Here is a 16,277-nt window from a genome sequence, read left to right as displayed (position 1 = left end):
CATTTAAACTGCATGAAGTATGTTGATGAAGAGTACAAACTAAAATAGATATATAAAGCATGGAAGTCTGAATTCCCATCGGTCTTAAATGAAGGTAGATGGTCGTTTGTTTTGAACGTTCTATTTGAATTGCTATAGAATATTGAGTTGCGTTGCAAGCCAAAAGGTTGATCAAAATCTATTCGGATATGCAACAAAATGAAAATTCAGGAAAAGATAGACCAACCGAGGTTATGTAGTGCTTGTAGGAACCTAGGGCATATTAAGAAAACATGTCCACATCTGGGGGCAACATTGAAGTGAGGATCTAATTAAAAAATTAATTAATTAAGCTATGTTTTTTCTATTTTTTAATAAGCATATAAAAACAAAAAAAATAATTTTTATGATAAAATATAAATAATTAGATTAATGATGTAAAAATAGAATACAAATATTAATGGAAGCAATAAATATATAAATTGTAACGACTCAAAAGTTAGTGCTGTTGGAATTTATGGTTTCAGAACCCCATTTTCATAAATCGAACTCATAAATATTTTTATTAAATATTTACAGAGGTATATTAGAAGTGAATTGAATTTTGGTTACGTAATTTTGTCGAATTAGTGATTAATTAAGATATAGAGACTAAATCATAAAAGTGTCAAAAATTTAATTATTAAGGAATTATAATTAGAACTTAGTATAAAGGGCTTAAATGAGAATTATAACTAGTGAATGTGCTTATATGGTCGATTAAGTTAGTGGTATGTATCTTACTTTTATAAAGCATTAGTTAATAATATAATAAATGAATTAAAATTTTAATTAAGTAAAAAGATGATAACTTGGTGGAATGAAAGAGAAAACTCTTTTCTATTTTCATTTCCACAATTTCAAAACAAGAAGAAAAGGAAGAAAAAGAAACGCACAGTTTAGGGCTTTTAATTTCAAGCTTTAATTTGGTTTAGTCAATTTAGTCTCTTTTCTTGTAATTTTTGTGTTTTTAAAATCTCGGATGTTTAAGCTAGCGGACCCATGTCCTATTTTTCGGTATAGTTAAATATTGAAGATGATGCCATTGATGGAGATAGTTGATGTTTTAGGGGTTAAAGTGATAGATTTTAAGTTTATAACTGAGATAGATTTTAAGTTTAGAATTGAGAAAAGGACTAAAATGTAAAGTTAGTTGATGATTTTTTGCTATAGAGACTAAATTGTACCAATTTCAAAATTTTTGGGATAGAAATGAGAAATCGGGAGTTAAATTAGGTCTAAAGTGATATTAGTATAAAAATTTGAGGTTAATTGTGAAAGTTATGTTAGTCCCGATTTTAGGGACTAAATTGAATAAAAATGAAAAAGTTGCATAAATTAGAAATTCAATGTGGATTTGGCTGTGTATTGATGAAATGTATTATTTGTTTTAATTTGTAGCTAACCTCGATTCGGATCCCTCAAAAAAGAAAGGAAAAGAAAAGGTTGTCGACGAATAGCTTGAAGTTCACGGTTTGTATTTCTTTAATCTAAATTATTTCAATTGTTGCATATAAACATTGCATCATATGGTAAGATTATAAGGTGAGTTAGTTCTTTAGAAATACTTGTGAAATACTAATTAAATTAAATGGATGTGGTTGAATGATTAGTTATGGAAATAACTTAATTGATGGTTCTGAAAATAACGTGTATTGAATTATATGTTGAATTGAATGGAATGAACAATGTTGAAAGATACATGATAATGGATTATGAATTGACGGAAACATGATTTGATATTAAAGATTTAGTATGTTGAATTGAATTGAGAAACATGTTTCCCTATTAACTGTTTGGGCAGGGTCGGGTATAATTGGCATGCCATAAGATAGGAAGAGTTTAGGGTTATTTGACTATGGGTCGGAGAGTGTTGGGCACCCTATTTGTTGGTTATACCGCCCAGTGCTGAGCACATTTATTTGTCAGTCTTTACTGGCTAGTGCAGGGCGCAATTTATTATTACGTTTGTTGGTTGAATCCGCATATCCATCTGAGTCTGAGTCATGTTAATAGGGAATTATAGAAGAAAACTGAAACCATGATGGTGGAACATTTGAATTAAGGATGAATATGAACTTTGAACGTATTCATGGTAAACTATGAGATGGAATGTGCTAGAATATGATTTGAATTACCAAATGGTATATGTAATGAATTTACCATGTTCTAGTATTGATAATAATGTGATGGTTTTTACAAATGAAAAAGTGAATTGGTGTATAGTAATTGTCATGTTACATTTCATTAATTATGTTAATTTTTGCATCATTTTGTGTTAGAATAGATATTAATATTTGGATTATTGAAATACCATTGAGTATACTCAACGTATGATTTTATTTTCCATGTGCAGGTTAGGTACGTTTTGATTCGATCATCAACTTCAGCATCTAGTGGCAATCTCGAACTCAAGTGCTGGTGATGTATTCATTTTGGTCTTGCCATGTACCTAGGATGTTTAATGATTATAATGAACATTAAGTATTTTGGTTGGCATTTTGGAAGTTATTTATATAAGTGTATATGTATGTGATGGAAATAGTCATGTTGTTATTATCTTCTTAGGTAGCTTGGATCATATGTTTAATGTTTAATAGTGGAGAAAATTATATGTTATGTGGTATGCTTTGATTAATGTTTGGTTATGTGATGGTCACTAAACTAACTATAAATATGACTAAGGCAAGCGCACCTATCAAACAATAGTATAGTTATGGTGAGTAGGGAATATCGTATCCACGAGGGCTAAATGTACTAGCAATTACGGTGTTTCTATTATTTAGCCGACAAATTGGAGTGGTTGTTTTTAATCTAAATTTACTAATCTAATTTATCTAATAACGCAATAGAGAATGAAATAGGAAAATAAAAAAAAAGATAACCAATGAGATAGACAATACCCAGGAAATAATCTACCTAGACTTCACCTATTATTATGAATCTGAATTAAATGATCTATTCACTTGTGTCTTGACCTGTAGAAATCCCTAAATTATGTTAATATTTCTTTCGAGAGTAAGAACAACTGACTCTAGGTTAATTAATTTAAATCTTTTTCTAATTAAAACCCCTATCGTCGCATTATCTCGATCTATGGATTCCCCTATTAGATTTGACTCTAATCCGGTAGATTTATGTCGTCCTATTTCTAGGATTGCATGCAATTCCACTAAATTATGCTAGATCTACTCTTAAACAGGGACTTTTGTTCCACTAAAATAAGCACATTAAACATGAATTAATATCCCAAAAATATTAAAACACAAAATAAACATATATAATTGAGAACAAGAATCAAGTATTTATCGCGTAAAAACAGAAATTAAATAATAAGATTCATCATAGGTTTCATCCTCCCTAGGTATCTAGGGAATTTAGTTCATAATCTTAATAGAAACATCTCAAAGTTAGGATAACCATAAGACATAAAGAAACTAAATAAAAATTTGAAAGAAATTAAATGGAGATCTTCAATCTTGAGGGAGATCCGCTTCCGAGTTGATTCAGATGGCAATCTTTGAGTGTTCTCTTCGATCTTCTCTGATTGCCCCCTTATGTATTCTTCTAATTGATATTTATAGAGTTTAGAATGCTCAGAAAGCCTAAAAATTGAGTTTTTTTTCGCTTATTTAGGAGGTAGGATGCGATATCGGCACGGGCTGGCACAGGCTCATTTTTCACTCCTTTCGCTCCCAAATGCTCTCCTAAGTATAGAAACATGAATTTAAAGGATTAGGAGTATCAAATTAACTAATTTGCATAATTAATCATCCAAAAACGTATTAAGAATGAGATTAAAATATGTTACTTTTATAGCTTATCATTATGGAATAATGATTGGTAATGTTAGTTATGCTTAAAATGAATTAGTAAGTTAGGTGTTTAAACATGAAACAGATTGAATGGTCATTTGATGTTTGATTTAGTTGATTGTTAAAGTGATATTTTTAACATGTTGGAAATTAATAGAAAAGTCCTTACCTATTGATTTTTATGTTATAATTGTGTTTATAAGGTACTATTTGAATTCTAGGTGATTTTGGCATGAAATAGACAATTTAAATATAAATTTTATTATTTCTGAGCTCAAGTATCGATACTTTGGCACTTGTTATAAATACTAGGCCATATGAACAATTTTAAAACAAAAAAAATGTCAAAATGGTATCGATATTTATATGAGTGCCCATACTTTTTCATAAAATATCGAGACCCAAAAATAGATATCGATACTCTTGTTTTGCATAGTAAACAGAATCATGAGTTGGTATCGATATTTAATAAGGTACCGATACAACATCAATACCCAACATAAAATCAATACCAACTTAAAAACTTTAAAATTTTCAAAATTTTACAATTCAATCCTATTTCATGCATGAATTTCACAATTAAATCCTTGTAGACTTTAAATTATTACATTGCATAATATGCAAATGGAGTTAGTGTAAATTATATATATGTTTGTATTTTCTTGTACCATTTTATTACCCAGGTTCGGCGATCGGACCGGGTAAGGGGTATTACATTTATTAAAAAAATAAAAGTTAACAAACTAAATGATGATGTGCATGAAAAAAATAAAAAATAAAAAAATCATCTTCGTCGTCTAGTTGAATGTGTTCCACAACCCGGTGGGCAGAAGTGAATCTGGGGGGGCTGGCAGGGGCGCCGGCCCCCCTAAAATTATAAAAATGAATATTTATTATTTAGCCCCTTCATATTTGAAAACTTTGCCCCCTCTTAAATTGTTGTTTGGCCCCCTTTCCAACTTTGAATGTTAAAAAAATCTTTATTTTATTTTTTTTATTTTTTTCCATATAATATATTTTAAATTTTTAACTTTAAATATTTATATAATATATTACAACTTTCTTTTTCTAGATGATAGTTGTTCACTTTTTAATATAACATTAAATGTGAATTTAGTTTAAAATTCAATTTGTTAACTAGAAACAGAAGTCTCTTTTCCTATTGCTATTAACAACTACTATCATCAATGTTTGTCCTTTAAACGCGACATCGAGTTTATCTTCTAAGGTTTTTTTCATCTTTTTACAATTTTACTATTGTTTTTATTGTGTTTTAAAGTTTATAATTTAATTTAATTTTATAGTTATTAATTTTTTATCTTTTAAGATATTGTAGTTATGAAGTCGAAAACAATTGATTCGTTTTTTAAAAAGAAAAGTACAGAGGCAACACAATCACCTTCAGAAGCATCACAAATTGAGGTACCACCTTTATCATTTGCTCCTTTAAACTCTAATGGTCATCCTTCTAAAATTCCTAGAGTTGAAGATGAGGCACTTGATTTGTCTAACTTAGAACGTGAACTTGGGTTACGTAAGCAAATATATGAGTATCTAGTTAATATGCGTGATGAAATTCGAAGAGCTTATATTAAGGCTGGACCATATCCGCCTATTCTTTCAGAATATCCTACTTCCAATTCAAAAAAAGTATTCTCGTTATTTTCAACCATCATGGTTTAAATAATTTTCCTTGTTAAAATATTCACCTTCTAAAGATGCAATGTTTTGTTTGCCTTGTTTTCTTTTTAATAGCAATCCAAGTAGTCATTTTGGATCAACTGCATTTACTCATAGTGGCTTTAGTAATTGGAAAAAGATACACGATGGATGCAATTGTACTTTTTTGACAAGTATGGGAAAAGATCCAAATTTACTGCATAACAATGCACAACGAGCTTATGTAGATTTAATGAATCAAGCTCAACATATTGAAGTATCACTTGATAGGTAAACAACACAGCAAATTACAGCTAATCGACTACGTCTGAAAACTAGTATAGATGTTGTTCGATGGTTGTCATTTCAAAAGTGTGCTTTTAGAGGTTATGATGAAAGCTCGAGATCAAAAAATCGTGGCAAATTTCTTGAATTTTTATCACTATTAGAATCATATGATGAGAAAGTTGAAGATGTTTTGAAAAGTGCTCCACAAAATGCTAATTATACTTCTTCAACAATACAAAAAGAGATATTGCAAATTTATGCTAGTAGAGTTCCTAATGTAATTCGTGAAAAAATTGGTGACAGAAAGTTCAGTATTATTGTGGATGAAGCGAGAGACAAGTCAAAAAAAGAGAAAATGGCAATTATTTTGAGATTTGTTGATAAACAAGGATAGGTAAAAGAACGGTTTTTTGATATAGTCCATATTAAAGATACTGCATCATTGAATTTGAAGAATGTGATTTTTAATGTTCTCTTGCAACATAGTTTTGACATACAAAATATCCGAGGTCAAGGCAATGATGGAGCAAGTAATATGCGTAGGGAATTTAACGGCTTGCAAGCTTTGATTTTGAATGATTGTCGATATGCATATTCGTCTTCAGTTAGCATTGGTTGTAGCAGCTAGACAAGTGGTTGAAGTGCATCAATTCTTTAAAGACTTGTCTGATATTGTTAATATTGCTTTGGCTTCTTCCAAACGGTACGATGAATTACAAAAACCCCAAGCAATTAAAATAACTCGTTTGGTATCCATAAATGAGTTAGCAACTGGAATAGGAATGAATCAGATTGGCACTTTACAACGTCCTGGTGAGACTCGATGGAGTTCCTATTTAAATTCAGTTACTAGTTTACTGAAGATGTACAATGCTACAAGCACGGTTCTTGAAAATCTAAAAAATATTGCTTCTAACTATTATCAGCGAGGAGATGCTTATAACGCATATAATAGATTTAGATATTTTGAGTTTACTTTTATTTTGCATATGATGAAAGAAGTTTTAGGGGTTACTGATAATCTTTGTCAAGCTTTGCAACGTCGTCCTCAAGATATATTAAATGCCAAGAGTTTAGTTTTGACAATGAAAGATTTAATTCAAAAGTTGAGAGATGATGGATGGAATGAATTGTTGAAAAATATGATATCTTTTTGTGAAACTTGGGAGTTTGATTTTCCAGATATGAATGCTCAATACATTGTGGGTCGTAGTCGCAACAATAAGAAAGCTGTTACAGTGGAGCATCATTATCGAGTGGATATATTTTTTGCTACAATAGATACTCAGTTGCAAGAATTGAAGAGCAGGTTTAACGAACATGTTGTCGAGCTTCTCACTCTTACCACAGCTTTAGATCTCAAGGAGTTTTTCAAGTTATTTGATATTGATAAAATTTGCATTCTTGTAAACAAGTTCTATCTAGAAGATTTTTCTTAACAAGAGAAAGAACGTCACCTATATGAGTTGAAGCATTATGAACTTGATGTATGTAAGCATCCTAATTTGAGAAAAATATCAACACCTTCTGAACTTTGTAGAAGCTTATTTGAGAGTGGAAAGTCAGTCATGTACCCACTCGTTGACAGATTGATTCGTCTTATATTGTTTCTTCCAGTTTCAACAACATCCCCAGAACGTGCTTTTTCTACTATGAAGATTGTGAAGACTCGACTTCGTAGCAAGATGGAAGATGATTTTTTAAGAATTCTTTGGTTGTGTAGATTGAGAAAGAAATTGCAGAAAAATTTGATATAAACAAAATAATTGATGATTTTACTGAGGTTAAGGATCGAAGAGTGCAATTAAAATAAATTTTAAAATTTCTTTCTAGTTTATTTTTTATTTATTAAATTATTTTTCTTTAATTAATTTTTATTTTTAAATTTATTATTTTTCATTATCTTGGCCCCTCTCTTGAAATTTCCTGGCTTTGCCCCTACTAGTAGGTGTCGATTACGATGAGGATTTTGTTATGGTTTGGGTTTCGGCTCATCATCGTCATCTCCATCCCCACCTCTGTCTCCATCTTGATTGTGATCTCCATCTTCATCTCCAACGTTATCTTGATCTTCATATTATTCTTCCGTGTTAAGCTGCATTTGCATCCTAGGCTACCATCGTATATCGTTGATTGTATTAGTAGGTGGTTACGAAGATGACCCACCTTTGAAAAATAATGATTTTTGTAATGTTTGCGACACTGTTGGTGGAGATATATAGTAGTGTGCATAGAATGTTGAAATTGTAAACAATGACGAATACATTGGTGTTGTTGACAGAAATGGAATGTAATATGCTCTTACGGGTGAAGGTGGTGCAAAAAATATTCCTAGAGAAGGTATTGATGCATGGTATGATGGTGCATAATTTTGGTGCTTGTGTGAAAAACATGGGGTTAATAAAGACACCAAAAAAATATGAATCAAACTGATCGAGAGGTGCACCCATCAGTAGATAAGGCTTACCATGATTTCTAAATCATGTCATGTAATTCAAAGACATCATCAAATTTAGTCTGGCAATTAGTTCGCGTATTAGTATGAAATCATACCTATGTTCCCACAAGTAGATATACTTGGCATGTAATTTAAATCAATCTTCATTGGTTCTCTTCCGCAAGTCAATCTTGTGAAGTTCATTGAGGTTTTGAGGTGAGGGTGGAATATTTTGCACAAACTGAAACTGGCGCATCACTCGATTAGATTCATGCATCTCAATTGGTCCAAAACTATCAATAACACTTTGACGTGCCAGATATTGCGATTCGTTAAGAATTCGAACGAGATGCATTCTTGAATTCTCGGATCAGAGTATAGGATCCATTGAAACTACTATATTGAATTATAAATTTTATTACGCAATATTAAGTTTTCAAATCCTTAATTATTATGTAATTAAAAAATTCAAAAAACTAACCTCAACTTTCGACTATTGAACCAACAATAATCGAATATCTTCAAGCTCGTTTGATATACCCACATGAATCGTATCATTGTTCCACTTGTTCAAATAATATGTTATTCCAAAATATATAATAATGAAAAAATAATATGATAATTATATTATTAATTTAATCTTACCTTATTATTAGTGGGAATTGATAAGAGAAGATTACTTGGGACATAAAAATGGTAAGTAGTACCATGCCCATAACTGAAGGAGTATACAAGCACCGATTTTAATTTTATACGCTTCAGTTCCCAGACACATTTCTTGGTACAATGTATCTGGGACAACTGATCCCCAATTGAGTCGTCCGACTTTTAGGCCGATTAGTTGTAGGAGCCATCTTAAATGTACCAGATTTTGAGATTTATCTAACATTAGAAGACCCTCAATCAACCTCAATACGAATGCTCGAGTTAATTGTTGTCTTTCAACCATACTAGAAGAGTTGTTGAGATGTGAGAAATTATCTTCTAACCATTTTATATCTATCTAGTTACCACTAAACTTTTCTAGCACATTGCCTAATAGTTGGTGACAAATTGGCTCCAATTATCAATGCGCACTACCCCCGTAACAATTGACCCATCAATCAGTAGACCAAGTTGTAATGCCACATCCTTGAGTGTAATCGTATACTCACTGCACGAAAGATGAATACATGTGTTTTGGGCCTCCATGTTTCTAGCAAAACACTGATAAGTGTAGGCTCCAATTTAGTCCCACTGAGCATACGGGACATTAGTAAGAATCTCGTCTTTTCCAAATATTGTACAATAACACACGGTGCACTCGCACTTAAATTGTGTATATATGTTTTGATAATCTGATCTTCGTCCTGATTATATAAACATAAAATAATAATATTAACAACTTAATAATGTAAAAAAAATATAATAATATTTTTTTACCATTTGTAATTGGATGCCAAAAATGTATTTGTGATCAAAACGAATTAGAGGCGTTGACATTTTTAAAATCTTTAAAATGATGAAAATTGACTAAAATCCAATAAACTACAAACGATTAGGATAAAAAATTGAGAGAAAAAGAATTTGGGAGAAAATTGAGAGATTAGGATAGAAAAGTAAGAAGAATAAAAGAGTTGAGAGAATAAATGAAAAAAATTATTAATATAGTTTGGAAATTTTATTTTAAATTATAGCCATTGGTGCCTACGGCTAGAAAATCAACTTCCCTTATTTTCTAATTGTTAACATTCCAACAATTAACATATTTTTTATTTTATTTCAAATAAATCTTGTGTAGAGTGTTGATGTCATGTGACAAAAATAATCCATGCTGAACTAGTTTTCAATATTGACGCACTTTTATCACGTGGCACCAACATTTCACAACAATAACTTATTTCTCCAAATTTCTAAGAAAGAAAACTTAAATTCCTATTATTTCTCAAAAACAGCGTGTGTATATATATGCCTAATTTTCCGTATATAAATTATAAAAAAAAAAACGTGCGAAGCAGGTGTTGATAAACGCTGCTGGAGATGCTCATCTATTGACAAACGCGCATTGGTTTTGCTTATCATTTGAGAAATTGTGTTGTTTGCATGCATGGCCGCCACGTTTCATTTCTTTTGTCGTCGACATGATTGCAAACTTACACGTTTAATTTCTATCCAGAATAAGGGAGATTCATCCCTGCCCTTACTTACGTGAATAGATATTATAGAAATGAATGAAGTGGATGGAGGCCAAGTTTGGTGATGGAGACAGAGAAAGGAAAGTTGGTGGCGCAGCAGGAAGGTTTGGTAAAAAAGACGAGAATAATGGTGGTTATTGACGAGAGTGATGAGAGTTTCCATGGACTTCAATGGACCCTCGATAACCTATTCGGTTGCATCACTGCCACTGCTGCACCAGAACAACCTGAAGCTAACGACGAGGCCGGTTCGCGGCTCATCACTCTGAGTCTAGTTCATGTTCAGCAGGCTTTCCACCTTCACTATGTCCCTGCTGGACCTGGAGGTACAGGTAAAATTAATTTCACTTTCTTTTTGGATAAATCATTTCCTTTCACTACCAAATCTCAATCTCTTCCATAAAAGATATGCAACACGTCTCCTTTTACCAATTTACCAAGGAAAATTTAATATACTATGAGTCGAATTTTAGACTTCACAATGTTCAAAGAGTGATACAAGTCCTATATTTAGAGTGATACTCATACAAGTCTCATTTAAGGTTTTTCGAAATAAAAATTGAAGGCCTAATTTTAAAGATGACTTGATAAATAAAAAAGATTAAGTCTCGAGTTCATGATTTTTTTTAGTCATATGAACATTTAAGGACTTGGTCTAAGTTTGTCATGTGACATTTAATTGGATGTTTTGGATGAACTCAAGATTTTCGATCATGCAGGTGCATTAGGACATGCATAAACAGCATTCGAATATATATATATATTTTAAAATTTTAACTTTCTGCATAATTTATTTATTAAATATTTCTTTTGTTTAATATAATATATTAATGATTCTAATGTTTTCAAGTTTCAACAGCATTTTACATACCGTCTTCAGTTGAGGAGTCGGTTAAGAAAGCTCAACAACAAATTGCAAAAGCGTTAGTTTCCCGTGCATCCGATATGTGCAAAGAGAAAATGGTATGCCGTATATGCACAATAAAAGAATCCTCCACATATATTCGAGGCATATGTATGTCAAAGGAGTATTGATGAAAGAAGATGATTTTGATGCAGAACATTGAAGTGGAGACTTTGGTATTTGAAGGGGACCCTAAAGAGAAGATATGCCGAGCGGCCCAAGAAATGCATGTTGATCTCCTTGTCATAGGCAGCCGCAACCTTGGAAAGTTTAAGAGGTCATTTCTCTTTACCTTTTTAATCCTATTTTTTCTACCATTTGCTACCTGATTTTGGCTTTCGCTTCAATTATCAATGTAGTCCTTTCATTTGGTGCTTTACTAAAAAAAAAATGTTCTTAAATGGTATGAAAACAATATCAGTATTGAAGCCAAATGTTGGGAGAAAAAAAATCAAAGTAATATATTGAAAATTTTATGTATCAATATGTATTGAAGTGAACATTGAAGGAAGCTTCAATATCAAATTCAACATTGAATCATATTTAAGTACCAAATAGTATATTAACTCTATTTATATCAAACATAGGAGAAAGTCATAAGGCTTAGAATTGAACTATAGTTTTTGAATAAATCAAAATATAATTTTATCATTATCAGATATTCGAGTTTGACATCTTTCTTAAAGTGAGTTTTTTTTGGGTAAATGATACTTGTATTTCTATTTGGTAAAAATTATATATTTTGGTATCCAATAATAAAAATGTTGACTTTTTAAGGTTAATGAAAGTTAATGTCTAGTATTATTAAGTTTTAATTTTTATAATTTTGTTAATAGAATAAATTTAATATTAATTGTGAGTTTGTTCGATTTTGTGTTTTGTTAAATGCAATTTGATGTTCATAATTTTTTCAAGCTTTAGGATTGATTTGATAAAAGTTAAATGTTGGTAGTATTAGTTAATTATGAATTTTTATCAAGTCAATTTTAAAACTCAAATTAAAATTTTTTTTATCAAGCCATAACAAGAATTATATCTGACACCAACACTGACTTATAGAATCTCCATTTCGATCATCTTGGGGGAACATCATAAATTCTCAAACCAAGAGGAACATTTCTTCCTAATGCTGCCATGGAATCTGCAGCCATATTCACTGTGCGTGGAGTAAACATTGTTTTCACATGCCAATCCCTTGCTAATAGCTCTCTGACGATTCGTGTTAGACTCCCTTTTGTCTCCTCTATCTGACCATTAAGCATATTGACCGCAATCAAACAACCACTTTCCACCAATAATTGATTTATGCCTCTTTTTCAAGCTATATCTAATCCGTCCATGATTGCCCATAATTCTGCATTAAGTACAGAACAAACGCCTATATTCCGACTATAATCAGTAACCCATTTACCTTGATGATCCCGAAACAAACCCCCAGCAAAGGCTTGACCAGTAATCAAGTGCCTTGATCCATCTGTATTCAACTTGCATCAGTTGCTAGGTGGCGGCTGCCAACTAGTAAAAGACATTGCCAAATCATTTTACTGATTTCTCCTACTATTCACCAACATGACTGATTTCGCAAAGGCAATAATTCAAGAAACCTCAATAGAAGCCTCATAAAATTCTCCATTGAAAAGTGAGTTGTTTCGTCCTTTCTTTATATATTCTCGAGGTTATAATCCCAAATAAAATATTCCAGCAGACACCTTGGACAATAGCCTCATTAAAATCCAAAAGATTTGTTATCAACCATTCTTCCAAATTTAATGAAAAGAAAATATCCAACTTGTCTGACTGTACAAATTTTACCCATACATTTCGAGCTACCAAGCAATCTCTCACCGCATGCAAAGGTGTTTCAACCCTACTCCCCATAAATCGCAAAAATGGCTAGCAACCATTCCCCTCCTACACCGTTCTGAATTGGATAAGAGTCGATTGTGTAATAGTAGCCAAAGGCACTGCCGAACCCTTTGAGGAACATGTAATTTCCATATTAACTTTCGATCTCATAAGGGCCAATCACCATGTGCGAATTTACTGTATCCACTAGCTACCGTGCATTTGCCATTATCCTTTAACCTCCACGCTATTTGGTCTTCCCTTGCATCATCTTTTGTGGGATGAATACCTGCAATATACAAGAGAACTTCCCTTGGTAGACCCCTTTCAAAATACTCCCAGTTCCATTCCCCTTCTAATGTTACCATTACATATGCTGTGGCATCCTGAAAAACAGGTCTTGCATTAGTGCAATAGTTGGATAAAGGTCCCAACTCTTTAATCCAGTGATCAGTCCAAAACCTTACTCTCCTACCGTCTCCTACACGCCAAAAAAGGCTACTCCGAAGATCAGCCCAAACACTCGAAATAGATCTCCAAGTAAACTGCATCATCTTCTTTCAATGTTCTGTGGACAATCCTCATCAATTTTATATTTTGAATTAAGTATCCTGACCTACAAGGCATCTTTCTATAACAGAAAATTGAAACCAAGTTTCAAGAAGGAATGCCTTATTTTGATACTAAGTTCGCTTTAGTCCCAATCCCCCTCGGTCTAGTGGTAGACAACATTTTTTCCAACCGACTAGTGCTGTTTTTCGAGAAATATTACTCGACCCCCAAATAAATTGATGAATAAGCTTTTCAACCTCCTTGTAAACACCCAATGGATAAGAGCTCACTGCATAAAATAATTGGGAATTGATTGCAATACTGATTTTGCTAAGGTAACCCTACCTGCTAATGACAGAAGTTTCCCTTCCCATCCAGAAAGTCGCTTCCTCAGTTTCTTAATAGAAAAATGCATAAGTACCTTTCGTAACTCGCGAGTGTAGTAGAGGAACGCTCAGATACTTGCTAAGATCATCCGTTACTGTGACTCCTAAGTATTTGCATATCTCATTTGCTACTGAATTATCCATCAAGGCTGAGAAATAAATTTGAGACTTTTCATTATTGACTTTATGCCCTGAGAAATAACTGAATGCGTTAGTATTCCCTTGATAATTCTAGCCTGTTCAAGCTCTATTTTACAAAGGAGCACAAGATCATCCGCAAAAAACAGATGAGATAACCCAAATTGCATAGAAAACTAGCCGTGACAGACATCTATTGGTGCATTTATGTATTACTAAAAGAATCAAATAGAATCTCGTGTTGGCTCGATGGTCAGGTATAGCTTGGGTTTAAGTTATATTGCTGTAGGTTTAAACATTTATGGTTTAAAAATATCATTTATTTTTTAATAGAGATATAAATGAAATATTTTATTTGGAATTGAAAAGAATAATTTTTAAATATATTTTATATAATAAATTTTAATTTGTTATAATTAGAGTATATTTGATTTTTTAATAGTATGAGACTAAATTGATGTATTTAAAAATTTCAGGTATGTGTGTATACGATAAAAGTACTTTGTACAGTACCTTAACGATGGTTTTTGTCGCAGATGGATTCCGTGAATAAAATTACAAGCCAGCTTTTATTTTTATTTTTACTTTTTCGTCGGTAAAAGTGCGTTTTTAATTTTCGTCCATTTACTTTACTCTATAGTGACAGTGTTTATGGAGGAAGTGTACATACTTTTGGTGATTTGTGATGAAAGTGTATATTTACTGTTGTAATTTTTATTACTATGCTTGCCCTTCATAACATCTTCAATATCTGATTAGAACATTAGAGAAAAGCTAATCGATGAGTTGTAAATTAATGGTTTTAATAAACTTTATCCCGGAAAGAAAGGCCTGTGATTTGATTACCCTTTTTTCCTTTCTTTGACTATCTGCTAATTTTGGTTGCAGAGCTTTCTTAGGCAGTGTAAGTGACTATTGTGCGCAGCATGCCAACTGTCCCGTCCTGATTGTAAAGTCGCCGAAAGAAGCAAGCAAGTAAAGCAGTGGTGAAAGTCAAAGGCGCCCAATTCTGCATTTTCCATTATCGTATGTGTGTTTCATCTTGTGTGTTAATGTTTGTATTAGTAAACTAGTTTCCGATGGCGTTACTTTTATTTATTTATTTAAAGAGCGTATGGATCAAAGATAACCTTCTGTAAAATAGCTTAAAAAGCATAAATTTTAGACATCAATAAATTTTCATTAAATTTTAAAGACATAAAATTATTATTACATATCATCCATATTCAATCTATTTTTCAACTTTAATTAAAAAAAGTTAAATAATACAATTCTTGTTGCTGCAATATATTTTACGAAATAGAGAATATTTAACATGAAAAAAGAAAAGAAATCTACAGTCTAGAAACTAATTTTAAAAAATATATATATATAGGTTGCACAAAAATAAAAATATTAGTGATTAAATTTTAGAAGAAGAAAAGATGTTTATTTATAATTTAAAAAATTAATTATTTTAAATTAAGTTGGAGAAAATAGTGGATATAAATGAGTGTATAAATAATACTTTATTATTTTTAAAATTTGATGATGTGACAAATTTTTATTGATGCTTTAAAACTATGCTTTTTAAAATAATTTTAATATAATTTATTCTCTTAAGTTTTCGTAAAAAAAAATCATCTAATTTAGTTTTTATCAATAAAAAATAATTAAACTTTTTCGTTAATATAATTAGTTGTTGATCAGTTTGATTATTAATGGACAAGGATATGATAAAGAAAAGTAATGAGAAGTTAACATGTCATTACGGATAAAAAAAATATGTATTTAAAGAAAAAATAAAAGAATCTTAAAAAGTTCTACTAAGAGTTTTAAAATTATTAATATTTTTTAAGCACAACGAAATCTATTTGTTCAGATATTCATTCATTATGGATGTGGTTTCTTTAAATAATTTTCTATTTTTTATAATTAAAAAATTAATAAAAAGAATTGTTATTAATCAAATAGTTGATTCTCACATTTAAAACCGTTTAATGATCAACTCAACTGGATTCAAGGAACCCCATTTGTCCACAAACGGCCAAATTTTATCTTCATTACCCAGTGTCCAAAAAA

The 16,277-nt window shown here is 31.3% G+C and overlaps 2 protein-coding genes across 3 annotated transcripts; both read left to right on the top strand.

Annotated features, from left to right (window-relative positions):
• Positions 1-5,171: 5,171 nt before the first annotated feature.
• On the top strand, positions 5,172-7,219 carry LOC107898156 (uncharacterized). The gene is made up of 2 exons (XM_016823696.1): positions 5,172-5,483; positions 6,386-7,219. The coding sequence occupies exons 1-2, from the start codon at positions 5,172-5,174 to the stop codon at positions 7,217-7,219; spliced, it is 1,146 nt and encodes a 381-aa protein (XP_016679185.1).
• A 3,033-nt stretch (positions 7,220-10,252) lies between these two features.
• Positions 10,253-15,430, top strand: LOC107899199 (universal stress protein YxiE). 2 transcript variants are annotated; one of them, XM_016824837.2, is made up of 4 exons: positions 10,253-10,723; positions 11,251-11,354; positions 11,451-11,572; positions 15,105-15,430. In XM_016824837.2, exons 1-4 carry the CDS (start codon positions 10,456-10,458, stop codon positions 15,193-15,195), a joined length of 585 nt encoding a protein of 194 aa, XP_016680326.2. In that variant the 5' UTR covers positions 10,253-10,455; the 3' UTR covers positions 15,196-15,430. The 2 variants fall into 2 exon arrangements, with proteins under 2 accessions (XP_016680326.2, XP_016680324.2); XM_016824835.2 differs by having other exon boundaries at positions 10,359-10,723; positions 11,242-11,354.
• Positions 15,431-16,277: the final 847 nt, after the last annotated feature.

Source organism: Gossypium hirsutum, chromosome D04 (genome assembly GCF_007990345.1).
Source record: "Gossypium hirsutum isolate 1008001.06 chromosome D04, Gossypium_hirsutum_v2.1, whole genome shotgun sequence".
Taxonomy (NCBI): domain Eukaryota; kingdom Viridiplantae; phylum Streptophyta; class Magnoliopsida; order Malvales; family Malvaceae; genus Gossypium; species Gossypium hirsutum.
The sequence above is the reverse complement of the archived record's forward strand: the minus strand, read 5'-3'. Positions and strand labels throughout refer to the sequence as shown.